This window comes from Zonotrichia albicollis, chromosome 2, assembly GCF_047830755.1.
Source record: "Zonotrichia albicollis isolate bZonAlb1 chromosome 2, bZonAlb1.hap1, whole genome shotgun sequence".
NCBI classification, from domain to species: Eukaryota; Metazoa; Chordata; class Aves; order Passeriformes; family Passerellidae; genus Zonotrichia; species Zonotrichia albicollis.
Window position 1 is genome coordinate 88,825,223 of NC_133820.1, and position 26,605 is coordinate 88,851,827.

Sequence of the window (26,605 nt, forward strand, 5' to 3'; positions counted from 1 at the left end):
TTGGTGGGGTTGTTGCCAAATAATTTTTCTCCAATATCTAGGAAATAATAGTTTTGATAAGACCCTGATCTCTACTGAGACATAGTATAAGGCAGGGATATATAAAATTATTTGTATCACATCCTTTCAATATAAATTAATAAATATGTATATGAGTGTTCTAACACTCATAGAGTGAGAGATCTTCTTTGTGAAAGATCAGTGGTTGGTATTTCAGCCTTCTTGAAAACCTGCAGAGCAAATTCTGCTCCCAGGGGTGTGCATCCTAGACTAATGGCTTTATTTTATTTACTTGTCCATATTAATATATTCAATGATGCCTGTGCCACATAAAGGACTTGCGATAATTTCTTGGCATGATGCATTTGTGGCATAAATCATTCCCCTAGGCACAGTGACAAGCTTTGATGTACTCAAGAGAAGGCTTCTTTCACTGAGTTCAAAGTTCAGAAGTTCAAAGGCACTTCTGATTAGAAATTAACCTAACACTTTCCAAATGAGAAGGGAACGACCTATTCCACGCCTGAAGAGCTTGGCAGGGGCCATTCCCACAAGCCAACAGACCACCAGCATGCCGAGAAATGTCTCACAGAAGAGAGGCTGAGTTCAGGGGCAGCACCGACAGGAGAGTGACCTCTTACAGCCCTGCCTTGCAACAACAGACCCCCTTGACTTCTCCAAGCCTTGTTTGGAGAGCAAGCCTGCAACACAAGCTGTTACATGCCTTATTTACAGTGCTCTGCATCTCTCCAACCACATGGTAGATACTGATCTGAATATCCAGAAGGATGCCCACCCTTGGGACACCACATCAGTCCCAGGGAGTTCAAGCAAATCTAACCCTCCTGTCTTTTCTTGTGTGGCATGGAAACCTCTTATTTGACACACAGAGGCAGCAGGTTAATCACTGAAATGCAGCTGGGCAAGGAGCCTCTCAGCTGACAGGCATGCATCCAAGGATGCTGCTGCTCCCTGCCAAAAGCCAGGGAACACATTGGCACTTGTGAGGTTCTTGGGGCAACTGGGCAGCTTCTGCCTGCACAAGACACTCACTGTGGGAGCCACTGCTGCAGATGTGAGAGGGGCAGAGAGATGAGGGCTCCAAACCCAAGATGCCCATCTGCTGAGGCACTCATGCTGTGATTCACTGGGATGAGAACAGGCAGTCAATGTGTACAAGTTAGGTGGAAGGCCTTGAAGAACCCAGGACAACACTGGGCTGCTCAGTCAGCTCTCGAGGCATGAGATTTGCTGGAAAAACACAAGAATTAACTTCTGTTGAACACAGGGGAGGATTGCTTTCCCTTTAATTTAACTGTGTTTTTATCATTTCTGTACCATAAACTCAGTCCTCAAAACCCATCATGTCTTCCATTTCTCTGGTCACCCTGCACAGAGCAGGGGAGTTACCCGTGCCTTATTCCCACAGAAGTGGTGGATTGACATAGAGGGAGCCTGCAGGCAGGAGAGAGGCACTTGTGCTTTTGGTCATGCTTAAGCCATCCTCAGTCTGCAGAAATGTGCAGCAATGGGGCTTGTGCTGCCAGAGCTGGAGAACAGCTGTTTCGGAGGTGGGTAAAACCTCCTGCAAAGAATGAGCAGGCAAAGGGCTTGGAGCAACCTCCAGGGCATACACCTGCTCAAAGAGGATCCCAGCCTGAGCTTAGATCCTGTTTGGGATGGGAGGAAAATTGAGAATTGTTCAGGCATATGATCCCAAAATCAATATTTTCACAGCTCAGGGCATGTGACGTGTCACTGGAAGGTGCCTGGTGAGGACAATGGCTGGCACAGAGCTGCAGCTCCACACGGCTCCAGTCATTGAGCAGCCTGCACACAGGCATCTGTGAGCTGCTGCCTACAGCCCATGCCCCCAAATTTCCTTTAAAGGCAGGAAAATTCCTCACATAAAACCTCACACTTTCCAGAGATGCCCTGGATTTCATGGGACTGGAGGGGATAGGACGGGGGATTTCTGACTGGCAATAGAATTTCATGCATTTTTATGTTTGCATCTCATTCTAAAGCACAGAACTTCACACTAACAGTATATTCAGAGATTGCACAAACACTTCCTCCAGCTAAATTATAACGTTTGTGTCCAGTTCTCTAATGGATGCAGTAAGCCTGTAGCTTTTGCATGCCATGTCCTAACTCTCTCTTACAAAATCAGGTTTTTCTTATATGTATTTAGAAAAGTTAACAGTTCCCAGAATACCACATGAACAAAATGCTCTGGGCCATCTTTCCAAATAAATCCTTAATCCTCAGACATCACTGAAAGTAATTTTTGTCAATAGTGCGCAATCCAGTAGAAAAACAAAGAGCAGTCATTAAAGAAAATCAAACACACTGGTGTCTCCAGTCTCAATGTTTGGCATCCGCTGGCATTTAGATTTTGCTGTTATTTGTCAAGCAATTTACAATCAAAATCCACTGTTTTGTCACCTGGAGACTTCTGAAACATGAATTTGCTGTTGAAAGATTTTCTGATTCCTGTCCACATAAAATAACTACTGCAAACACTAGAAAAGAAAAGGAAACTGAACTTTCCCAGAGCTAGAACCAAGTAAAGAGATTTCTGCATTATCCCATTGTCTCTCACTATACAACTTTTTTGAAAATAAAAAGTGCCGTGCAATATTTATATTCATATAATACCACCAAAATCAGAAACATGCTCAGTTTCCCACCTTAAAACTGCAACTTAAGTCAAAACTGTTTAAGAATTTCTCCTTTTCTAAAAGACAAAATGCATTTCTGATATGAAAAAAAAGACATTTTACATAGTTTCAATAATGAATTTTCAAAAGTGATTCTGCCCTTCTTCACCTGGCTTGCAGCTAAAGTGAATTAAAAAGCTGCAATGAGGACATTAATGAGACACTGAAATAAACAATCATCTGAGAAAATACACTTGAACAAAGAGGAAAACAAAGAGGAAAACAGAAGAAAAACTCACAGTGCATACCTGGATCTCTATTACCAGTGGAAGAGGCTTTATTTCTTTGCAAGGGCAATGGCAAGGCAGAGCTACTGCCATGTAATGGAAGAAAAATACTTTCCGTATGGGACCATGAAAGCATTAACATAACAGGCAAAGCACATTATGTCCTGCCCTTGGCAAATGTCTTGCTGGCTACTCTGGACTGTGACCCAGCAAAAATAAGCAGTCCAAATGAATTTTCTCCTAGGTAATATACTGCTTCATTTATTACAAGCAGTAGTGGACTGTTTCCTCAAGAGTCAGCATGGAGGCTGGCCAAACGCTGCACTGAAGAAATGGAAAAACACGGTGCTGCACACAGATTTCACACAAAAATGAGCTGAAGTGTTGCTTGGTACACTAAAAAACTTCCAATTTCATTTGATCCAGCCAATTTTTGAGTAGGCGGTGCTTTCAGTAGATGGGAAGATGAGGGAACTTGATCATGTCCCCCAGCACAAAAACATTGACACTGACACCTATGTTTTAAGATCTTTTTTTTTCTCCTCATATCTCATCAGTGCCACTTTTATTTGTGATTTCTTAAGCTCAGAAAATTTAGATTAGATTTTAAATCTATCCTCTTTATCCAAGAGCCTCTACACCTGGAGGCAACCCCCACCTTTCACTGGAGGGTTTTACCCACTTCTCTTTGAAATGCACACACCACGTCAGAAAACAAATCAGTCCAGAAGGATCAAAAGGAGCAGTATTGATGATGGATCAAATGCACACTAATCACAACCGGTTTATTGATTCTTGAATCTATCACATATTATTTCCTTATCCCCTTTGTTTCTGAATTGCTTGAGCATGTTGATCTAAGACAGCTTTTAACTCTGTTTTGTCACCGTGACCTTTTTTGATCCCAGTCCGTTTGCTCTGAAATTAATTACATTGCAGAAGCTGCTTTGCTCCAGGTTGTGGTTTTCAGGTTCTCAGTTAAATTAAATCTTTCTATGCCACAAGCTGGGACAATTGGTGCTTGACAAACAGTGGGGCCAGGGACAGCAAACCACAGCACCCACCCTCTTCATGGCACAACCATTCCCTGAGTAAAAAAGGAGCCCCTGTGGGAGCTGAGGTGATGAACCAGAGGAAGGCATGTGGAAGAGCTTCCTTGGAGAGAGATGCTGGTGGGACGGTGTAAGGCAGAAACTCACCTTCTCCTCTCTCCCCTTCCTTCAAATTGGAAACTGGGACAAATGCATGGTGAGAGCCAGGCTACACTTAAGTAGGGCTAAGTAAAGTGCACAGTGTAAGTTATCACCTCACTCATGCTCTGCTGCAGCTTATTTCTGCCCCCTCCAGAGCCCTTGCCAGTCACCTCACATCTCCTCAACCACCCTCTCCAGTTGCTGCCACCCCCTGTCAGCTGAAGCACACACTGAACATCTTTGCTCCTGCATCCACGTGGGAAATGAGTCCCCCTTTTCCAGGAGCTCATCTCTTCTTTTCATCCCTGCTCTGCTGTCTCAGGAAGGGTATTACACTGCCAGAGCTAAAGGTCTCTGTGTCACATGTTTCTCTTGGGGTTTTCTCTAGCATGTCCAGAGGCATCTTACAGAAATAAATAAAAAAGAGGATGACCATGGAAAATTTCCCTATGTGTAAACAGCTGAAAAAGTAGTTAAATGCACTGCTGTTATGAACTGAAATGCACCTGTGAAAAGAAGATTCCAGCATGTGTGCTAAATAACAGGGTAGCAGGAACCACATGGAATCATGTTCTGGGCATAACATATAATCTGTGATCATTAGTGCACCTGGGTGCCACTTAGAGCTATAATAAGTCAAATGCAGCCCAGTGCTCCTGCTCCAGCGAGGTAACAAAATCACAGGGTAATAAAGTCAGGTTAGGAGGGACCTGCAGGGATCATCTAGTCCAAAACACATCTGATCAGATGGGCTTGTTCAGGGCCATGACCAGTTAAGTCTTGAGCACCTCCAAGGAGGGAGATGCCCCTTTGGGCAGCCTGCTCCCAGTGCTTGACCTTCCTCCTGGAAACTGATTTATTCCTAATACCTAAAGAGTATTTCTTGCCCCTTCCAACTTGTGCCCCTTGTCCTGTTGCTGTGCTCCCCACAGAAGGTCAGCTCCTACTTCTGCACGTCCTCTGGCTGGGAGCTATCCTGGTGCCTGTAAAAAATTACAAACTACTCATGCCCAGACCTACCAGGTGCTCAGGAAACAGCAGAAACCAGCTGTGGCACACGAGGGCAGAGAACATGCTCAGTGGGAAAGTGTTCCCACTGCAGGGACATCGATATCCAAACACTGTCCTGCTGCTCAGACACGGTCAGGACTCAACTTCTTGGTCTTTATGGCTCACTGGCAAGGATCACTTCTGAATTCCAACTGCTCTGGAAAACCATTTGCCTCTCTCCTTGCCATCTCAGTTAAATCCTTTTAAATTCCATTAGTTACAATATTCTTTTATTTTAAAAGCTTTCTAACATTTTGCAAATTTTCTAAATTGCACTACATAGGGCTGCATGTTCTTAAAATCTATCTGGAGGTTTCCTGCCTTTCCTCAGCAACCTGCCTGTGCTTAGCAAAACTTAATTTGATGTGGCGGCCACTTCTGACAGACAAGAGCTGCACCTGTGCTGTTGGCCAGGAGGAATGCACCTCCAGGAAAGTAGGAGATGCACTTCTTCACATTTCCTGCTGAGTTTGTTAAACAGGTTATATCTATTTTTAAAAGATTGTATTACAAACTTTCAGGGAACAACACAGGCTTTTCTCAACAAAATTAAGGCAAGCTGAAAAAAAAAGAAAGAAAGAAAGAAACAAAGCCTTAATCACAGTGTCAAGAAACAAAGTCGGTAATGTCTGAAGGCACTGAACAGAGAGGGGAAAGATTATGGCTTGCGGAATGCAATTTTTCACTCCTTTAAAATGCTCTGGATTGTCAGTTCCTATTAATTTTTTACTTTTTGTTATGTAATATATGAACTGCATAGCTAAAAATCATTCTTGTCCTGGCAGTTTACAAAAGACATGCAGTAATTTAATTTAATTCCTTTTTCCACCACTTAAGAAAAACAACGATAGCACCCCCAGCGAGGACTGGAGATTATTAACTGATGTTCCCAGTCTGATGGATTTTTTTTTTTTTTTGCAAACATTCTTTTGTTTGCTCTCTTTTGAGGAAGAGGATCTGGCTGCTCATTTTTTAGGCAGCACTTTGTTCTGCACAATGCAGAGCACCATGCAAGCTCCTCACTTACTGTTGTGTTAATCTCCTCTAATGTACATGCCAGTTTGGGGTGCCCTCCCCAGATCTAGCACTGTCAACAGACCCGGGTGATGACACTCTTATTCTCATGTCTGCCTTACTTTTTCAATATTTAGACTCTCAGGAAAACCCTAGCAGACAAGGAAGCTGTCCTTCAGCTGAAGAAAATAAAGTTGGGACTTTTTGCTTTTGCACAAGTGCTCTAGGCACCCTGGAAATTGTAACATGGCAAAGCCAGGAAAGAGTCTCAAATTGCCCAACCTATGCATGGTAAAATTACAAGAAAAATTACTCTGGGACAAAGGCATGACGACCCTAGCCTGCTTATCCTGGCTGCAGAACAAATGCTGTTGTCGTCCAGTGTTTAACTTATGAGGCAATAATGATTGCTTGTAATTTTGAGCCTGCAAGAGCTAAAATAATATCCTGTATTTCAGACTTGAGAGCACAATTGTCTCTGAAGGGTTTTTCTGTAGATGGCAATATAATAAAAAGTTTGTACATTACGAAAATTCAACTATTTCCTTATATCCCAGCCTGATTTGTAAAATGTATGTAGTTAAAAAACCTCAGTAGCCTGGGGTTGGTCTCTGCTGACTGGAACCCAGCCAATATTATTCCAATCTACAAGAAGGATGTGAGGGAAGGCCCAGGGAACTACAGACCTGTTAGTCTAACTTCAGTTCCTGGAAAAGTTGCAGAGAAGATCACACTGGGTACTGTCAGAAGGCATTTAAAGAACAATGCAATCCCCACTCACAGTCAACATGGGCTCACAAAGGGAAAATCCTGTTTAACTAATTTCATATCCTTCTATTATAAGGTCACCCACCTGGTGGATGAAGGGAAGACAGGGCATGGAGTTTTTCTGGATTTAAGTCAGGGATTTCATACTGTCCCTTACAGCATCCTTCTGTACAAGTTGTCCAGCTGTGGGATGAATGGATTCATGGTGTGCTGGCTGAAGAACAAAGTCCAAAGGGTTGTAGTGGGGTTACATCTGGATGGTCAATGGTCACCAGTGGTGTTCCTCACACCTCATTCCTGGGGGCCAGATCTGTCCAATATCAGCAATCTGGATGCAGGGCTTGAACACACCATTAGCTGATGACACCAGCCCAGGAAGTGCTGTTGACACTCTTGGGGGACAAAAGGTTTTGCAGAGTGATCTCAATACATTGGAGCATTGGGCAATGATTAATGGGGTTAAATGTAACAAGTCCATATGCTGGTTTCTGTACCTAGGACAGGGTGGGAATCAGTATAAACTGGGAGAGGAGCAGCTGGAGAGGGATCTGGGGGTGCTGGTCAGCAGCAGGATCAGTGTGAGTCAGCCAAGTGTCCTGGCAGCCAGGAGGGCAAATCCCTTCCTGGGCTGCATAAAACAGAGCATCACCAGCCTGTCAAGGGAGGAGATCATCCCTTCCTCTTTAACACTGATGCGGCCTCACCCTGAGTGCTGTGTGCAGTGCTAGGTCCACAATTTAAGATGGATGTTGAGGTCTTTGAATGCATCAATAGGAGGACAGCAGCTGGTGAGAGGCTGGAAATCATGTCCTGTGAGGAGTGGCTGAGTGCTCTGGGCTTGTCTTATTTGGAGAAAAGGAGGCTGAGGGGTGATCTCATTGCTCTTTGCAGCTTCCTGGGGGGGGGAAGTTGAAGATGATCTCTTCTCTGGAATCCAGCAATAGGATGTGTAGGAATGGTTCAAAGCTGTGCCATGGAAGGTTCAGACTGGACATTAGGAAAAGCATTTCTTTACTGAGAGCATGGTCAAACCCTGGAAGAGGCTCCATAGAGAGGTGGTTGATGCCCCAAACCTGTCAGTGTTTAAGAGGTATTTGGACAAACCTTTAGTAACACATTTTAACTTTGGGTCAGTTATGAAGTGTCAGGCAGCTGGACTAGATGATCAACACAGGTCCCCTCCAAATGAAATAGCCTATTCTAAACACTACTATTTTTCCCCTAAATGCCACTTTTACACCCAACAATCAATGAAACTTGCCACAAAAAATGAACCACAAGGGTCGTTTTTCTTAAAAGAAGACATGAGCACCTTTCTTAAGTCCAGGGGAGTAAACCCAGTCCCCAGTCCAAGGGAATAAACCCCATACTCCTCAAATGACCCAGCTGTTGTATTGACATGATCAGCTTATGAACAGAAGAAAACAGAAATCAGTCCCACAGCAGCCTGAGGAACTTTCAAAAATTTCCCAAGTCATAACTTGTCCCAAAACACAGGAACAAAAAAAACCTCAAAAAAGGAATCCAACAAAAGAAAAACCAAAATAAAGGCCAAGTCTTTTGCTCTACTACATAAAGTATAAATAGCTAAGAAAGCCAAGTAAGCAAATCCAATGCCAGAGTTATGGTAGCAGGAAGACAGAGGTAGAAGAGAGATACAGAAATGTCTTCATATGTAAACACATATGGATGTTAAAGCTCCTACCACATCAACAGGCCACAGTATCCTGGAAAACTGGAAGATGCATGAGTTAAGCTGACGGTAAAGGGACTTGCAGTTGCAAAAAAGAAAGAAGCTGAAGAAAAAGGGGAGAAAGACAGCCTCCCAGATGAATGTTTTCCAATGTCTTATCCTTACAGATTCCAGCCAGCATGAAGAAAATGTCACCATGGAAGAGTAACTTCTTGCAACTTCCCTCACTCTTCAGCCTGGGGGAACCCTCAGCTGTGCACTATGTCATTTTGGGTTTATATCACCAAAGTTGAGATCAGAAGTGCAAGGTCTTGCTCTGATTTTAGATGAGAAAGATGGTAACAACTGGATTAGTAACATAAAACATCCTCAGAAGCAACAGCATCAGGAAATTAAAGGAGGAGCCTTTCCCTGAAGCTAAAGCAAGTCTGGTTCTCCTGTACACTCAGGCCACTTTACAACATTCTGGATAAAACAGGGCTTACAAGGGAGTGAACATATAAATTAGCCCTGCTTGAAGGGTCCTTATGGGTAGGCAGAGAGTGGGTTTGAAGCTGAAATATTTTCATTTGTCCTAAGCCACCTGCATGGGCTCACCCTGAAGTCCGTGGCAGCAGGCAGGTGGCCCTCGGGGAGATGTGGATCCACGTTGCACATGGCCAAGTCTGGCTCAGTTGAAAGCAGCATGGTCTGGGACATTACAGATGGTTGTTGGACATCACAGCCAGAGGCCACAGCAGCTTCAGCAGGACTGCCCACCCTCGGCAGGGTCACTCACCAGCCTCCACTCCTGCTGGCCCTCTGGGGAGCAGTGCCTGTGCTCTTCAGGAAAACACTCCTCCTCTCCTTCCCAGACTCGGCAGCTCAGACTCAGGCCTAGAGCTGTCCTGACTGTGTTCCTGTCCTTCAACACTCACTCCAGCCTTCTGGTTATTGCATGACAGCGCACCCCAAAATTCTGATGAGCCCTAGCCAAAATTTGCCCAAATGCTGCTCCCTGGATTCACCAAGCAAAGCAGTGTTATCAACAAAACAATAGGTGAGCTTCCCATGTCAAGAAACACAATGACCCAAGTTTGGACTCGAGTCTCCTACCTCAGACTTGATTAGATCCTAGCTGATAGCTTGGATTGATCTACTTTACCACGACCAACATAATTCCAGACTGCAAGATCTCAAAGCACTAATATTGGGGGAAATATTGAAAAAATCTTTTTTTCCTTTTTCCTTTCTGCTGCCATGCCCTACAATAACTAGATCATAATATCATGGAGATGGGATTTGGATCTACAGTCATCCCAGTGTTCCAAAGTGAGCTCTGGCTACAGCCTGACATCACAGAGGAGGCTTCTTCAGGCCTTCTTCAGGACCCTGTTTCTTTTCCCTCCCGGGGAGAGAGGAAGGCATCTTGGCCCAGAGGGTGAATGGAGCGGCAGCATGTCCCATGCCCAATGCTGCTGTGCAAACAAGCCTCCTGCCTGCTTTTCCCAGTCCTTCTTCCCTGCCAATGCAGGGAAGTGCGTCACCTGAAAGTCAGGGGGTACCAAGGAGGCAGAGAGCAGGCAGAGAGCCACTGCGTCACTAAATGCGTCTGTGGACCCCCTTTTATCCTGCTGGACCATTGACAGATCAACAAACACCCTGTTCCCACTGAGCTCTGACACAAATCCAAAGGTACACCCAGCTCTGGGATTTTTCTCCTTTTCCTTTTTTTTTTTTTTTTTTTTTTTTTTTTTTTTAATATATGTCTGTAAGGTGATTACATCCGGCTTTGTGTCCACACGGCAAAACCAAAGAGCATTCATCAGAAGAATAATGATGCAAATATGGCTTCTTATCCTCCAGTGATTGCCCATCTGGCAAAAAGGTTTAGAAAATGTAACAATAGTTTTGACATAAATAGGAGGAAAGTAAAGACCGGCAGTGTACTTTCCACATCAATGGCAAATACACTACTGATGTGGAAAGTAAACAGCTTCAAACGAGGAGAAACCACTGAGGATAATGCTCCACCTGTGAGCCGCAGGCTCGAATGCCACTGCATGAAAACCGAGGTAGAAAATCCCAAGTTCATCACCTCGCATTGCTGTAACACGTATCAAACGGTGTATCACCAGTGGCTGGATAATATCAGGGGCCATCTGAAATTCAGAGGATTAAAAAACCCTGTTATGCGTTTCAAAAGCTTTTGTCCCGTAGGAATATGGAGTGCTCACGGTCGGCACACCCGTATTGTACAAGTATTCCTCGAAGCCACCTTTCTGGCGAGGCTCTTTGTGGGGAGGATGGCGCGGGGTCGCAGGGAGAGAGGCGCAAACCCGCAGCTGGGAAGGAGATGCTGAGGACGCGCCTGTCCCGCTGCTGCCATTCCCTCCCGACCCCGCACGGGCACCTGCGGAAGAAGGGGGATCCAACCCCGCATTAGAGATCGCGCCGCTGTTTGCTTTCGGGTCTGGTTCGCTGGGCCAGCCCGGGGAGCGCCCCGCCGGCCGTGCGGGCTCCGTCCCGCGCACCCCGGGGCGGGGCCGGGCCGGGGCGATGCCGGGAGCTGTCGGTGCTGATTGGGCTGCGCGGCCGCCCCCGCCCCGCCCCGCCCTGCTCGGCTCGGCTCGGCCCGGCCCGGCTCCGCTCGGCTCCGCTCCGCCCGCCGCCGCCGGGATCCGCCGCGGCTCCCGCCGCTGCTGCCGGGCCCATGGCGAGCACGTCGGCGGAGATCATCGCCTTCCTGCTGACCATCTCGGGATGGGTGCTGGTGTCCTCCACGCTGCCCACGGACTACTGGAAGGTGTCCACCATCGATGGCACGGTCATCACCACCGCCACCTTTTGGGCCAACCTCTGGAAGACCTGCGTGACCGACTCCACCGGCGTCTCCAACTGCAAGGACTTCCCCTCCATGCTGGCGCTGGACGGTCAGGCTCCTGCTGCCCCCACCCCAATGCCACCTCCGGTGTCCCTGTGCCCTCGGCCGGAGCTCCGGGGCCGCTCCCGGGCCGGGCTCGGCGGGGCGGGCGGGCGGGGGGCGGCGGGGACCCGGACCAGGCGGCTCCCCCGCGGTTCGTGGGCAGGTGCCCCCGTGTCCCCAGGCAGGTGGCAGCGGGCTGCCTGTGCACACCTGTGCAAGTGGGGTTTTTTGCCCCAAAAACCCATTAGTTGAGATTATATTTGGTGCCCGAGTGTCCGGTTTGACCTCTCGTACTGTCACTACCTGCCTTTTTTCCCCATCAGAAAAGTGTGTGTGTGGATTTGACACAAGAAGAATGCAGACAGATTTTTCTTGCCGATTTATTTCCCGACTGTCGTGACATTCCTCTTTTTTATGGTTTTGCCAGCCGTGCAACGGTCGGTGGAGAAGAACAAGCCTTGGCGTCGTTTTGTTTTAATTAATGTTCCTCTGCTGGTTTTGCTAAGTGGTTATTAACTCAGGTGTAAGTGCTTCATTGATAAATGACAGTGTGAAAGCTCGGGGCAGTCAGGGATGCAAAGGTATGCAGAAGGGATGCATAGCTTTGCTCAGCTTTAGGGCAGTGCTATTTTGAAGCAAAGCGAAGAGTTTTGCTATAGGGCTTGAAACCAAAGATTGAGTTGGTGCTGCATTTCTTCCCTCATTAAGGGGAAACATTTTTGCCCTTTCAGGAAGCTGTACTGGGAAACTGGTTCACTGCAGGAAATCTTTAGAACTAAACTTTTAGTTGATAAATCCACGCTGATCGTGACTGGTAGAAACAGGAGAAGTGTGTCTGACATCAGTTTATCGTTTCAGAAGTGGCTGTAAAGAAAGGGAGGGAAGGCTTCCAAAAATATGGCACCCTTCCTAAGTTTTTATAGTTATAAATGAATGCAATATGCAGTATTTCAGTGGCTTTGATACTGACAAAAGATCATGCCTGTTGTCCACAGTCTGGCAAGACATTCCCTTTGCACTGGAGTCTGAGCAGGTATTTTGGTGTAAAAGCTCTGTTTAAGATGAAAGGAAGGTCTGTTAATCTGATCACTAACAGAGATTGATACTAATTGTAACAGGGATTAATATGAACATGACGTTAGTACCAATATCAGAAACCCTTTAACCTCTGTATGTAGAAAAGGCTGAAAGAGGCCAAGATACCAAAATGAGGTAACTCAGGCAGCCCTCAAGCACCACCACTGCAGGATGCTTCCCTCGGGGGCAGAAGGGCCGTTCCCAGACTTCATTTTGACCCAGCCCGGTGGCAGCAGAGGAATTTGCCAGTTCCTTGGAAGGGACAGGAGAGCTGGCTGGCCTCCACTGACATCAGTCACTCTGTGGCCAGTGTAATTTCCAGGACTGGGCAAGGAGCAGGGGTCTCTGTGCAGGCAGGCATGGAGTGATCGGTGGTGCGAAACCTTTTGGATCCCTTGAACCTATTGTTTAGCCTTTGTTTTAGGTCTGAGCAAATCTGGTTTTAAAGTAAGAAAAGCATAGTTACAAAGTATGAAGAATTTGGAACACTGACATTTTCAAAAAGAATACAACACTTGACAGCAAGATCCTTTCCCTCCTCTTCCCCAAATGCTTGTGCACTGAAACCTTGTGCGTTGGGTAGAGTGTTCCACTTGGCCAAAGAATGAGTTTCTGAGGTGCATTGTGCACAGTGAAGGAGCCACCAGCTCATTTCAGACAGAAGTGAATCTGAAATGCACGTCTGGAAGGGCCCTGTCCCAGTCCTTCTGGTCAGGTTGTTTTTCAGTAGTAGAAAGTTCTTGGCTTCAGTGTTTCTCAGCAGCATCTTTAAATGCTGTGGGGGCAGATTCTGGTACCCAGGCACAACGTGAATGAAAGGCAGGCTGGAGGGAGAGTGATGTACCACCACCCTCCCTGCCCCAGCACAGAGCAGGCAAGCTGGGTGGGCTCAGAGGGGCAGCCACTGCAGTCAGGGGTGCTCTCAGGAGCTCGTGTTGCCCAGACTCCCTCCCTTGTGGTTTCAGGCTCTGCAGGGAGCCTGTCAGCAGCCGACTGTGGGTGTGTATGTCCCCTCTTCACCCTAACCCTTCCCCCGTGGGGAGTGCATTCAGGGCTGTGGTGTGTCACTCGTGGCTTAAAGAATTTGTGTCTCAACGAGTAGACAAGTCTGCCCCAGCCCTTGTCTAGCCTCTTCCTTCCCTCCTCTTCCCCTTTGCCCAGACTTGCATGCCCAAGGTGGATCCCATTCCCTGTGACTGGGAATATGGGAACTTCCTGACTCCATCCTCAGGTGGGGGACTCAGAGTACACAAACAGGCCAGATCTCATTGCTGTTCTCAGGGACGTGTTTGTGAGCTGAAACAATAACCCTGTAAAGATATATGTAGTGACAATATGTTGCTCTCCTCAAAATGGTAGAGCATGACTGGAAAATTTCTAAAAATATTTCTGCTGTCCTAGGGAAATGTGGCTCAGCTCCACTCCTTCGTCGCAGAGATGGAGAGGATCTGCCTCTCAGAGCAGTTCCTCTTCTACAGAAATACTTTTTTTTTTGGTCAAATTGGAAACCTCTAAGTAAGCTGGACTTCTCCTGAAAGACTGCTCAGGTCTTCCCGGGGATCAGAGGCAAAGTGAGGGGCAGAGAAATCGGTGTGACCATGCTTTGAGGAACCTGGTCTATGTGAGGTGTCCCTGGCCATGGCAGGGGGTAGGAGCCACATTACCTCTGAGCTCCCTCCCTACCCAAACCTCGATGACTCTGTGATTCTATGCCAAAGGCTGGAGTTCTCCTGTGGAGTGCAGGAGAAGTCCTTCCTTCTTCAGAAGCAGTGTCATAGTTCAGGTCAGGGGGGCTCAGGAGATGGTTCCTCTTCACCTTTGTTTTGGTTTCTGTCATGGAGTGGGCCTGGACTGTCCTGCCCAGCTTGCTATGGGATGGCACAGCAGACCATCATGGCTTTCAGGCCATCACTCCACATGAGTGGCTTCCAGAGAAAATTGCCTGTGGTCCCCTTCCACCTTTATGCATTCCGATAGAAGAAGCCAATTCGGCCAGCCCTCATTAAGTGCTGAGCCCTACATTCTTTACGCAAGCAAAAATGCTCTTCCTGTCTGTGGGGCTTAAAGTCATTTCGGGTTTACTTTTTGTGCCACTGGTCATAGGTGGAAATTTACTGATGAAACCACCTCCCCCAAAAGAGGACATATCAGTTTCCATGTTTCCTACAGTGGATCTGATGACCTTTTGCAAGAACAGAGCTGAACAAAAATTCAATTATGAGCTAAAAGAGGGTATTAGAGCTTACAAAGACATACAAAAGCAATGGGTGTGTACTTTTGGAAGGAATCTGTGCTGTATCTGTAAGGCTACCTCTTCACGTGATGTAGACTGCAAAATGCCACCAGAGGCATTTATTGTGAAAGTGGCAATCCCCAGAACTCGGCATATATAATTTTTTTCCATAGGGTCATATGATATGAGTACATGAATGCCTTCTAAGTCTTTCTAAGCATGAGGCAAGTGTGAGAGCAGTGAGGCAAGAAAGATGAAGCTCTAACAAGATTAATTTCAATGCAAGACAAAACACATTTGTTTGAAATGAAAAAAAAACAACAAACCCAAACAAAAAAAAACCAACCCACCTTGAAATAGGTTTCTCTTGGAATGCTGCTAAACATGACTTTATGAGCAATGCATGTTTGTCTGCTTGTCTGTTTAAAACACAAGGCTTTTTGCTGCTTGGGAGCTTCATTGGGGTTGTTGGTAGGTACATGACAAGTTTTCTGCAGGAGCTGGTACAAATACAGACAATAAATATTTAGAAAAGGACAGGTCTTAGTCTTGAGTGAAGGACTGTGAAAAAATAGCTCCCTTTTTCATGCCTCTTCATCATTATAGAATCACAGAATGTTTTGGGTTAGAAGGGACGTTAGAGACCATCTAGTTCCAACCTGCCTACCATGGGTAGGGACATCTCCTACTAGTAAAGGTTGCTCCAAGATGATCCAAAGCTTCATCCAAACTTCAACACTTCCAGGGAGGGGGCATCCACAGCTTCTCTGGGTAACCTGTTCCAGTGTCTCACCACCCTCACAGTAAAGAATTTCTTCCTAATATCTAATATCTTCCTAATATCTAAACTAAATCTGCCCTTTTTCAGTTTAAAGGCATTTTCCCTTGTCCTGTCACTACACACTCTTGTAAAAAGTCTTTAGGTTCTAGAAGGCTGCTGTAAGGTCTCTCCAGATCCTTTTCTTCTTCAAGCAGAACAAGCCCTATAACTCTTGGTGCCCAATATAATCTTGCTTTCATGAAAGCAAAAAAGAGGTTTAGTTTCTCTTACAGCCAAACGTTATACAGAGTTTGAATCTAGGATCTAAGCAGTAGAAAGTTTGTTTTGGTGAAAAGGTTGATTTCAACTTTTCATGCTTCCTAATGCTCCAGTCCACTTTGTGGGACTACTAGAGCCTTCTGCTTTTCCACCGTACTGGTGTAAGCTGGGAATTTTTTTTTCCTGTATTTTGGTTTAAAAATGTGTGCCAGTTGGCTGACTGCTCTGGTGAACTGAAACAAGCCCTACTATAGCTGGCCTGCCCAATTTGGTGAATTATTCAGTGAGAAAGGTTATTCATTCAGCAGAACTGAGCAGTCCTCCAGCTCATGCTGTTTATAATTGAAAATGATTTCTGAGTGAGTGAGTTAATTATTTCTTGCTGTCTCACTACCCTCTACCTATTTTAAAACTGTGTATTGACCTTCAGGAAAAAACTGAATTTCAGCCCTGTGGTTACTAGCAAATGTTGGATATTTTAGTTGGGGTGAATATTTACTGGTTTTCCTAGGAGGTTCAGACATAAATAAAAGTTTAGAGGACCTCCGGGTAAACATGTTCATGGTTCAGCACTTTAATGTGTCAATTAGCTAACTAACACTGTCAATAAATTGGACCTGTCAGAAATAATAGCTTCCTTTCCACTCTTCATCTCGTGCTTTACCTGTCTGCTACAAGAAATACATTACACACCACCTAAAGCAGCATAAGCCAAGTTTTCCATGCCTATAGCAAAAATTAGCAAAGCAAGGCTGCTGTCTTCGAACCTGAGTCTTGCACAAATCACTCTCTCTCACATTCCAACACGTGAGCCGTGTGAAAGTCACAGTTATGTCACTGACTGTGTCTTTCTTGAGCAGGTGGGCTACAGAAGCCTTACAGTTGTAAATGAAAGAAGTCTGTCTGTGTGCCAGCAGAGGTAGATAAATACCAGTAGGTTGTGTTCACAGATGGGCAGCACAGCTCCCACATCAGCAGGCCTGCTAAAGTGGGGCGTTACGTGCTACAAAGTTCTTTGTTGCTCAAAGCTGTGAATCAGCGCAGGATTTAAAACATTGCTCAAGCAGGGGGTGGTCATCCTAGAGCTGATGTACCTTCGGCAGCGGCTAAAGGAGGTGGCACTGAGGGTAGCAGAAGGTGGCCAGGTGTCTGTGGTAGCCATCTGCATCCAAAGCCCTGCCTGCCAGACACAGACTTCTCCATCAGGAACGTATCCAGTCTCTGAGTCTCAGTAAACCCTTAGTGTCCACACATCCTGTAGAAAGGAATTCCACCGCTTCATTTTACAAACAAGCATACCTTTTGTTTTGAATTTGCTGCCTTCTGTTTTCATCAGATGTCCTCTAGTTCCTGCTTTAGTATATTGTTTTCTTACATATTAAAACTTTTATGCAGGGTTTGGTGGGGTTTTTTTGTTTATTTATTATTACATAAAATTTGGTGTAATAGGCAATGACAATGTGGTTTAGCTCTCAACATTTCCACCCACTGGAGATCAAAGCAAAAAGAATGAATGCCCTAATAGTGGGAGTTCATTTTCATTTTAAATGAGATGTAACAACAGGTTATGAAGAAAAACATCTTGTGATGGTTATTCAGCTGTGTAAGATTGCAGCGTTCCACCCCGTAAGCAGCGATATGAGATTATCACAGTCCTTCAATTACAAGATATTCTCGGAAGGGAGAAGAGGCCAAGCAGTCCATTTTCCCCTTGAAGGGTCCTGCCCTGGGATGTCCCTCTGGGAGCAGTCTCAGCCTAATTGTTTGTGGCTGAAGCCAGGTGCAAACTGTTTGTCCAGGTTTAAGTATGGCAGTGATTTGCTTTATGCCAAGGGACTACTGCTGTCCATGGAGCTGAGTGCGTGGCTGACTTCCTTGCAGAATGAGGCCCTGCTGGGCAGATCCAAATCAAATCAGTGGCGCATCCAGGCAGGTCTAGGAAGGCTCAGGACCCCAGCCAGGGTCTCTGCTGCCAGCCTCACTGCCAGCCATATTGCACCTGCGACACAACCGGACTGATGTAAGACTTGCTTTGAGTGCACTGCACTTAAAGGGTGGCTCTGCAACTTATGATCTGATCAGACCACGTGGAGTTGCTGCTCTTCTAGACCTCATGGGTATAACCTCTGCAGATGCTATACTCAGTGCCATGGGATAATGTTTTGGAGCCCTGGGTGCCATAGTATGATTCTTATGAGCTGGGCATGGGTGATGATGCCCTGTGAAGGGCACACATCACCTGGAAGAACCCACTCAGTGGTAAAGTGATGCTGTTTCAGCCAAAGTCTGAGTCCACTTGCAATAGCGAGTGCCTGATGCTGCACAGAGGGAGGGAAAGTACAGCAAAACCTGTCATGGTCCCAGTTCTCATATTAGCCTTGCTCTTTCTCTCACAGGTTACATCCAGGCCTGCAGAGGATTGATGATCTCCGCTGTCTGCCTGGGCTTCTTCGGTGCCGTTTTTGGACTGGTTGGAATGAAATGTACAAAAGTTGGAGGCTCTGATCAGACTAAAGCAAAAATTGCTTGTTTAGCTGGACTGATTTTCATACTCTCTGGTAAATATACTTTATTTTTATCAGTTTGCATATTTGAAGTCATACCGGAGCCACTTCTTTTCCGCAGAAACCTGTGCACAGTCCTCCATGACTTCGTTGACTTCAGGGCCAGGCCCAAAGCTCTGCTGCCAGCTCCACTGAATGGTTTGTCTTATGCTTTTCAGGGCTGTGCTCTATGACTAGTTGTTCCCTGTATGCAAACAGGATTACGTCTGAGTTCTTTGACCCTTCTTTTGTTGCACAAAAGTAAGTACTTTCCTATACCCATAAATCTTTCAAACAAGTATTCCTTAGGTTTCCTACTGCACACCACAGCCTGTTTAGACAGAGAGCAGCTGCTTCTCCCCGTGGGCAGAGGAGGAGAGTGGGCTGCAGTTTTATTTAACCACAATTTCTAACTGGAGCAACCAGGTGCTGAAATTCAACAAGCAAACACTTTGCTGCACAGTGATGGCTCTGCAATCCGTGTGCCCAGAGCTGGCAGGGCTGCTGGGGTTAATTGGGAATGGAGCCTGCCTGGATGCCAGAGGTGCAGCAAAAGGATTGCACAAGACACAGGGGCTCATTAGGTGCATCATTTGATAGGGAAGGGAGGAAAGTATTTCCTGGAGCCTTCGGCAGAAGGTGGCTTTGATAAATGTGTTGAGCACCACGCAATCTTGATTCCTCTTGAGGAGAGGTTTCTGCAGGCTTGGTGGAATTTTGCTGGAAGATTTTCAAATCCAGGTGACTGAAATTTGGATCATAAACCTCATCAAAACCCATGATCTTTTAAGCATTGACATAAATACTTTGCCTATACCTGTAATTAAATTTAAGAGAGTGAGTATTTATAGAATTTTAGGATCCACACCAGAGATAATGAGCATCCCTGAAGACTTCCTTTAAAGCTGTGCAAATTCTCAGGACCTGCAAAAGCAACAATCCACAAACCAACGCTTGGATTTTGGATTGACATTCTTAACTACCAGGTCTGAAAATGTTGGCTGTAAATTATACCATCAGAGACTTTCATGTTTTGCTTTAATACATGGTGTAAACTCTTTTTTTAAAGGCAAGGATTTTAAAGTTTTCTTGGCAGTGATTCCAGAATATGCCAAACATTGGGTGTACATTTCCCTGGGACCCAAGTAAGGGATCAGTAAGGAGCCCTGACCCTTTATGTTTCACTTTGACAGAAAGAAAATAGTCTGAATAAATAACACTAAAGGGATCTACATTTGCAGTAGGGTTGACACTGCTTTTCCTGAAACAGTATTAGTTTTGTATTAGTAGTCTTGTATTAGTTTTCTCCATAATTCCCCTATAGTTTCTGTTTATTTGATGTAGAGAAGACAGGCTTGAAAGGCCACCAAAAGAAAGGAGGATGTGAGGTTCTTGGAAGAAAATGGAGCCTGGCTATATAGACAGAAGTTAATTATTCATCAGGCTTACTGTTCTTAGTGAAAAATACCATGATTGCTGCCAGAAGTCCTTTTCCTACACTGTATTCCTACCCTTGTCTGCTGCAAAAGAGCAGGCAGACCTTAGGGTGGAATTTTACTGTGAAGGAATGAGAAATCCAGTTTAAATATTGAAATAACGATAGTAAAATATCCTCTTCAGAAATTACCTGTGTTTTGTGGGACAACCAGCATAGCTCAGCTGCAGACAGACATAATCATGATTGCAAAGATAAAGACAGGGAGGAAATACTGAAATTTTAATTTGAGCTGTGCACAATGCACGTAGCTCATGCAGTAACCTTGCATCAGACTGAGCTAATGGTGGCATTCAGCTTCTTCCTCTCTCAACTGATGCAAAATTTCCATTTTGTTGCCATCTCCGAACCCTTACTTTTTTATGTATTGTGGGCACATTTAAAATGTTTGCTGGTATATTGTGGAAATTTGGAATTGTCTCTTCACTGAGAGAGGGTTCCAACCTTTTCCTACACATTTCCCTCCTGAAGTTATTCTGGCAGTGTCAAAGACAGGCTTGAGATACTGTTAGTGGGAAACAAATGGCACAAGATATTCAGCACCTAGTGTCAACCATCAGGATTTCCCTCCAGCCTTCTTTACTATCTTTAATTTAAATTATCTGACTAACTTCCCATATAGGCATTGATATGCAATTGAAAATCTTCAGTTTTCCTCCTAAGTACCAATATAAATCAGAAAGGTTGTTCTCTCTGTTTGAAGATGTGGAAGAAAGACCTATCAGGACAGCTCTGCAACTCATTAACCTGGCAGTGTGGCAGTCCCCCAAGCAGGGCCATACTGTTTAATCATGGTATAGTAACAAGTGTTGCTTCAAAAGGTCAAATAATGCCAACTACAAAGGCCATGTCTTCTGTCCCAGCTAGTAGGTAACACTCAGGTACCCCTTTTCTACCCAGTTATATCTAATATAGCCAGGATTTCTTTTCTGTACAATTGAAGAATTTCAGGAAGGGAAGATAGCGTCTGGTCTCCTTAAATCCCTCAGCCTCTGGTCAACCATTTTGTGTGGTTAGATAAAAACATGGAAGCTTGTGTTTCCCACTTTCTGGGCAAATGGTCTTGGCAAATAAGTTGTTACTGCAACAGCCATCCTGGATCTTGGTCCAGCTCTTTTCTCCAGCAGTGTGGTGATCTGCATCAACTTCTGTGGGGAGCCTAGTCCTGGTCCTTGTACCTTAGGTGTGCTCTGGCAGTCCTGGAGGGATCTCCATGAGGGGGCTTTCCTCACATCTGAGCTAGTCCCTCTGATCTGCTTTTACAGATCAATGAAAGAAATGCCTTGAAAGTATTTTACAAGTGCACTTTGTTTGTATTTCTTGCATGTTGAATATAATGGGAACTTAAGTGATGAGCTCCGATGTAGATCTCTGTTTCTAATCAGAGAAACCCCCATCCTCGGAGAGACACAAATCTCCCTGAGTCATGTGAAAACTCTAGCAAGGTTGTTGGAAATGTGAGCATAAGTAGAATTAAAACCTTACAGGTCTGACAGATTTTAAAGTGAAACAGGAGTTTTCCAGGGAGGAAGGAGCTATGGTTCCCAGCAGTTTAAATTGCGGGTTAGGTCTGTAAGCTCCATGCTGGTGTTGAGGAAGGGTTCTGAGGCAGAGTCACTTTATTTCAGCTTGAGCTTGGTGTCTCCAGAGAGGGAGCCTGAGCAAAGAAATCCCTGGGTCTTTATCCCCTCACAGTCTGCGCACCTGATCCTCATGGGCTCTTCACGGATCTTGCGTGTGCCTCCTGGTCCAGTGATGATTTATGGTCTGGAATCTTCTAACACCTCACTGGATTGTTTTTGTGTGTTTCTCCAGTGCCCTTTTGTAAAGATACAAGTTTTTCAGAACAGCTGACAGGTATTTTCAGTTAGATATTTTGGTAATGTGGAATTAGGGCCTGTGCACATGGAAGTGTTCACAACTAACTGAGAAGTGCAGCTACACAGTGTTGCAGTTGCAGGCAGGCTGTCAAGCAGGGGCTTTTATTTGGCTGCCTCACCACAGTTTACAACAAATCAATTTAGTAGCATCTGCTTGAATGCACAGACTCCTGGTTGGTAACTGTGGCTGGAGCAGGGCCTGTGTTTCCGTGCAGGATCCCAGAAGTCTGGAGAAGATAAATGTCTCCTTAAGGAGAAACTGCAGCAGAGAAAGAGCAAGAGACACACAAGTGTTTTCTAAAGGTGAGGAATAGGAGACTCTGGAGACTGTTGGCCTGCAACCTAATGCAGGTCATCCTTAACATGCTTTAAGAGTGGTACTCAGGCAGAGAGCTGGGGAGTGGAGCAGACAAGGAGCATCCATGGTTTGCTGCTTGTCTTGAAGCTTCAGCACTGAGGGGAAAGAAAAGAATCTCTTCCCAATGCCATTCCTTCCCTTCATTTACTACTGTTGATTTAGAAATGTGGACTTAGTGGGAAAATGCTCCTGAAGCACCCCTGTCTCCTCTCAGAGACAAACAAAGCAGTTCCTGGCAGCAAACAGTTTGCAGCTGGCTGAGGCAGCAGAGGGAACCATTGCTGGTGACGGAGAACTCTGCCCATGGAGCTGCTGGGAGCAGTTTCTTCCAGATGGAATCCAGCCACAGGGACTAGAGAAGGAGAAAGATGCTGGAACATGCACCTGTGTGTGCAAGTGCTTACACCAGACACACCTGTGTATGTATATGCATATGTTGCATATATAAACATTGCATGTGTATCCATATGTATATTATGCATATGTACAGACCCTCATGTTTTAAGTAGGCTGGTGTGTGGATGATGAGGGATGGAGGCAGACAGATCCTGAGAGCCAGAGGGGAAACTTAAGGAGAGTTGTAGGCAGAATTTGTAGTCTCTGGCCCAGCAAAAGCCCCAGTCCAGTTAGGTTTGGGAGCCAACAGGAACAAAACTGAAATGGAGGAGCTGGAGCTGTAAACAGGCCACAGAATGACATAACCCCAGAGCAAAGCAATCCAGGAGGAGATGCACAAAGGCCAGACCTAACCCTAAACTTAACCCCAGTTGAGCAGGGAGAGAAGCACTGCCCAGCTGTACTGCAGGGAGAGAGTTTGCCTTCTGAGTCAGAAGGAAATAATGAAAAGAACGTTGGTGAATGGCAGAGCTGCTGATTTTGTGGTGAATAATTTATGTGTCAATGGACAGTTATTAAAGAAAAATACGGTATTTAGTTATTTTATTCTGGAAATAACCCTCTTAAATCCATGCTCTCTTTTGTTAAATACATTTATTGGCTTCTTGTAGGTATGAATTAGGAGCAGCTTTGTTCATTGGATGGGCTGGAGCATCACTCTGCATAATTGGTGGCATTATATTCTGCTTCTCAATAGCTGAAAACAGTAATGCTGCAAGGTAAAACACAAGCTTTACTTAGTGAAAGAAATCAATACCTCTGCATTTTTATCTGCTATATGTATGCAGTTTGATTACTGTTTCAAAACACTTTGTAATGAGATTCTGAAAAAGATTATGTGGATAAAAGAAAGTTAAGGGGATGTAAGGCTAATGCTTTGTCCACCATTAAAGAAAAGCTATTGGCTCAGAACAAATACTTGTGATATATATATATATATATATATGTTTCATAAATTTACTACAGCTGCAAAACAGTGCATTCACTGATGTAGGAAAAGTGGTCAGGTGGCTTTACAGGCACGAATAGACAAGTTTCTTTGATGTCAAATCATCAGAGCTAGTGGTGGTGACAGTGGGACCTCCAGCAGCTGAAGAGGGGTGATAACAAAGAGGAACAGCTGTAGAGAATAACTATTCACCTAGGGTCTACCACAATTTAAATTAGTTCATCATTAGGCCCTAATTTACTTAGCTGTGAAGGACAGATATGTGTTACAGGAAAGTGTAAAACAGATGCAAAGAGATAGCTGGAGTGGCAATGTTTAACTAGAATGGGACCACACAGAGTAGGAATGTGCCACCTTCCCTGAAATTTGTAGGTACATTCCCTACAAATACATTTCTTCTGGCTTTATTACTAGAATGCCTGGATGCAGAGATGCCACCTGTCTGTGGGAAGCGCTGTAAATGGTTGTTTTTTTCTCTTCAGGAGGGGGTATGCCTATAATGGAGCCACATCTGTGATGTCTTCTCGCACAAAGGTGCACAACAGCGTCCCTGACAAAAGCCCACCCAAGCACTTTGACAAGAACGCCTATGTTTAGTTGCACTGTTGGAAGACTCAAAGCGTTTTTAAACGTGATTTTGTACGTTTCATTCAGAGTGATTCCCCCCACCCTAAGCCCCATGTACTTACCACTAAGACAATGACTTTTAAAAATATTAACTTGCAGCTTTTTACATATTGATGTAAATTTTATTATATAATATTTTAAGATTCATGTTGGTATTGTAAAGTTTATACCTGGAAATCATGAGCTGATGTTGTATTCTTGAAAAAAAATAAACGAGGTATTTACTAATTCAGTTTGTCATGTCAGCTGCTTATGGGAATGGCATCATACACACTGTATTGGCATATTGCAGTTCAAAAATTCAGCTAATGTTTTTTCTTTGTCTGTCCATGGAAATGTGATGACTTTTGAGGGAGTATTTGTACAAGTCAATAAATGAGAACAGAGATTACAAATGGTCACAAAATGCTTTCTAGATTGAGTCCCTAAAATCAGACACAAACTCAGGTTTTTTGTGAAGTTTAAACTGATGGACTGGTGGAATTTCAATAAAAGTTGGTTATTTTGGGACAACTGTGTAAATATAAAAAATGAACAGTCCTATTTAATAATGGCACAGTATAGAAAAAGTTTTGTATCTGATATTATCTAAATTACATTCAAACTACAAAGTCAAGGTTCTTTTTGTTTTATGTTATTTTTGTACTTCATTTAAGTAGAAACACTACTGTGTTTTTTTAAAGAAGGCAGCCAATATGGACAAAGCAGAAATGTCAAGTACTTCTGCCATGGCAGGTTAGTGCTTTCATTACTGTGGCTTGACACTTTTTCCTTTGTTGTTGTTGTCCTTTTATGCTAACAAAGACTGAATTCCAATACAAAAAAACCCACAACAAACCAACTTCCCCATATAGGAGGCATTTAATGATGATCAGTTTTAGAGCTCAGGCTTTTTTCTTTTCATTTAGTGTTTATTGTAAACCATGGTAGAAACGTAATAGTTTAATACATGGACATATTTTCTTTAAAATGTTGACAATTTTATATAAAGTTCATGATAAAATATAAAAAATATGCATTAAAGATTGTATAAAGAAATACTCTGCAGTATATTCTGTTCATTGGTTTCTTGCAAGACCAGTTTCAATCTTTAATGTAAACATTAGAGGCAAAATCTTCACCTCAGAGAAATGAAAGAGACTTTCACCACTGAACTCATGAGTGTGCTGGTTTTGGCTGGGGTAGAGGTAATTTTCTTCACCGTGGCTGGTATGGGGCTGTGTCTTGGATTTGTGCTGGACACAGAGTTGGTAAGAGAGATGTTTTTGGTATTGCCGAGCAGGGCTCGCACAGAGCCTTTTCTGTTTTTCATACCACCACATCAGTGAGGACTGGGGATGCACAGGAGGTTTGGAGGGGACACAGGTGGGACAGGTGACTCGAACTGACCAAAGGGATAATCCAGACCATGTGACATCATGCACAGTATATACAGTGGGGGGAAAAGGAGGAAGAGGAAGAATTTGTATTGTCTTTTGTCTTCCCAAGTCACCATTACATTTGATGGGGGCCTGTTCTCCTGGGATGGCTGAACACCTGTCTGCCCATGGGAGCAGTGAATTAATTCCTTGTTTTGCTTTGCTTGTGTGTGTGGCTTTTGCTTTTCCTATCAAACTGCCTTGATCTCAACCCACGAGTTTTCTCACTTTTACTTTCAAGTCTCTCCCCAGTTCCACAGGTGAGGGAGTGAGTGAGTGGCTGCGTGGGGCTTGGCTGGGGTTAAACTGCCACAAAAAGAAAAAATTACTTTGTTTCCAAAGAGACATGGCCACTAATGCATATTTCAATATTCTTTTTCAGAGTCAGACTGAAAGACACAAGAGCTCTGTAAACAGTATTCCTTGTTATTACAGGACCAATTAGAGAAGTTACTGGGAAACATTTGATGTTTTCACCTGCATTTTGAATCCCAGCAGAACCCAAAAGCAGGACCTCCAATCAATCAGGAATGGAACAATTATATGTCTGAAGAATCACTCCAGTCTGTTACAGTGACTAAGCTGCTTTTTAACGTGCTTGTATTGTCAGCTTCATGAAGGCCTTTTAAAACAAACAGACAGAACAATTAATAGTTATTAATACTCTTTTGGAGATATTTTTACTTTGCATTTGTCTATAAAATAAAATGACATGCTATGTGAGCAAATACCTTTGAGCTTCAGGAAGCCCCAAATTGCAATCAGTAAGCAAATGACAAGAGTTGATAATATGTAGATTGTTTCTCTCACAGAAGACAAGGCACAGTACAAGCAGTCAGTGCCAACCTTACCTTCCCTTCAAAAATAACCAGAAGTATCCTTATGTAACTGACACAGCTTTAACCTTTACATACATTGAAATGTTAGGGTTAAAAATTACTATATAAATTATATATAAGATTGAGGCTTTTGCTTTGCACTAGTTCAAATATTTATCTCAGCCTGCTTAGTCAGTTA

At 44.4% G+C, this 26,605-nt stretch overlaps 2 protein-coding genes across 6 annotated transcripts in view; one reads left to right on the forward strand and one right to left on the reverse strand.

The window, feature by feature from the left end:
• The first annotated feature begins 11,238 nt into the window (after positions 1 to 11,238).
• CLDN10 (claudin 10) lies at positions 11,239 to 24,718 on the forward strand. Its single transcript, XM_074535627.1, has 5 exons — positions 11,239 to 11,580; positions 18,319 to 18,480; positions 18,645 to 18,726; positions 23,206 to 23,313; positions 24,026 to 24,718. The coding sequence occupies exons 1-5, from the start codon at positions 11,361 to 11,363 to the stop codon at positions 24,138 to 24,140; spliced, it is 687 nt and encodes a 228-aa protein (XP_074391728.1). The 5' UTR covers positions 11,239 to 11,360; the 3' UTR covers positions 24,141 to 24,718.
• Positions 21,812 to 26,605, reverse strand: part of DZIP1 (DAZ interacting zinc finger protein 1) — a 42,227-nt gene continuing 37,433 nt past the window's right edge. For 4 of the 5 annotated variants that reach the window (XM_074535624.1, XM_014273138.3, XM_074535622.1 and 1 more), the window contains one exon: positions 25,135 to 26,210. In XM_074535624.1, coding sequence (XP_074391725.1) covers positions 26,128 to 26,210 — 83 coding nt within the window. In that variant the 3' untranslated portion in view covers positions 25,135 to 26,127. Of the gene's footprint in view, positions 23,307 to 25,134; positions 26,211 to 26,605 lie in introns of those variants that run through there. The other variant, XR_012579099.1, reaches the window with a different exon arrangement.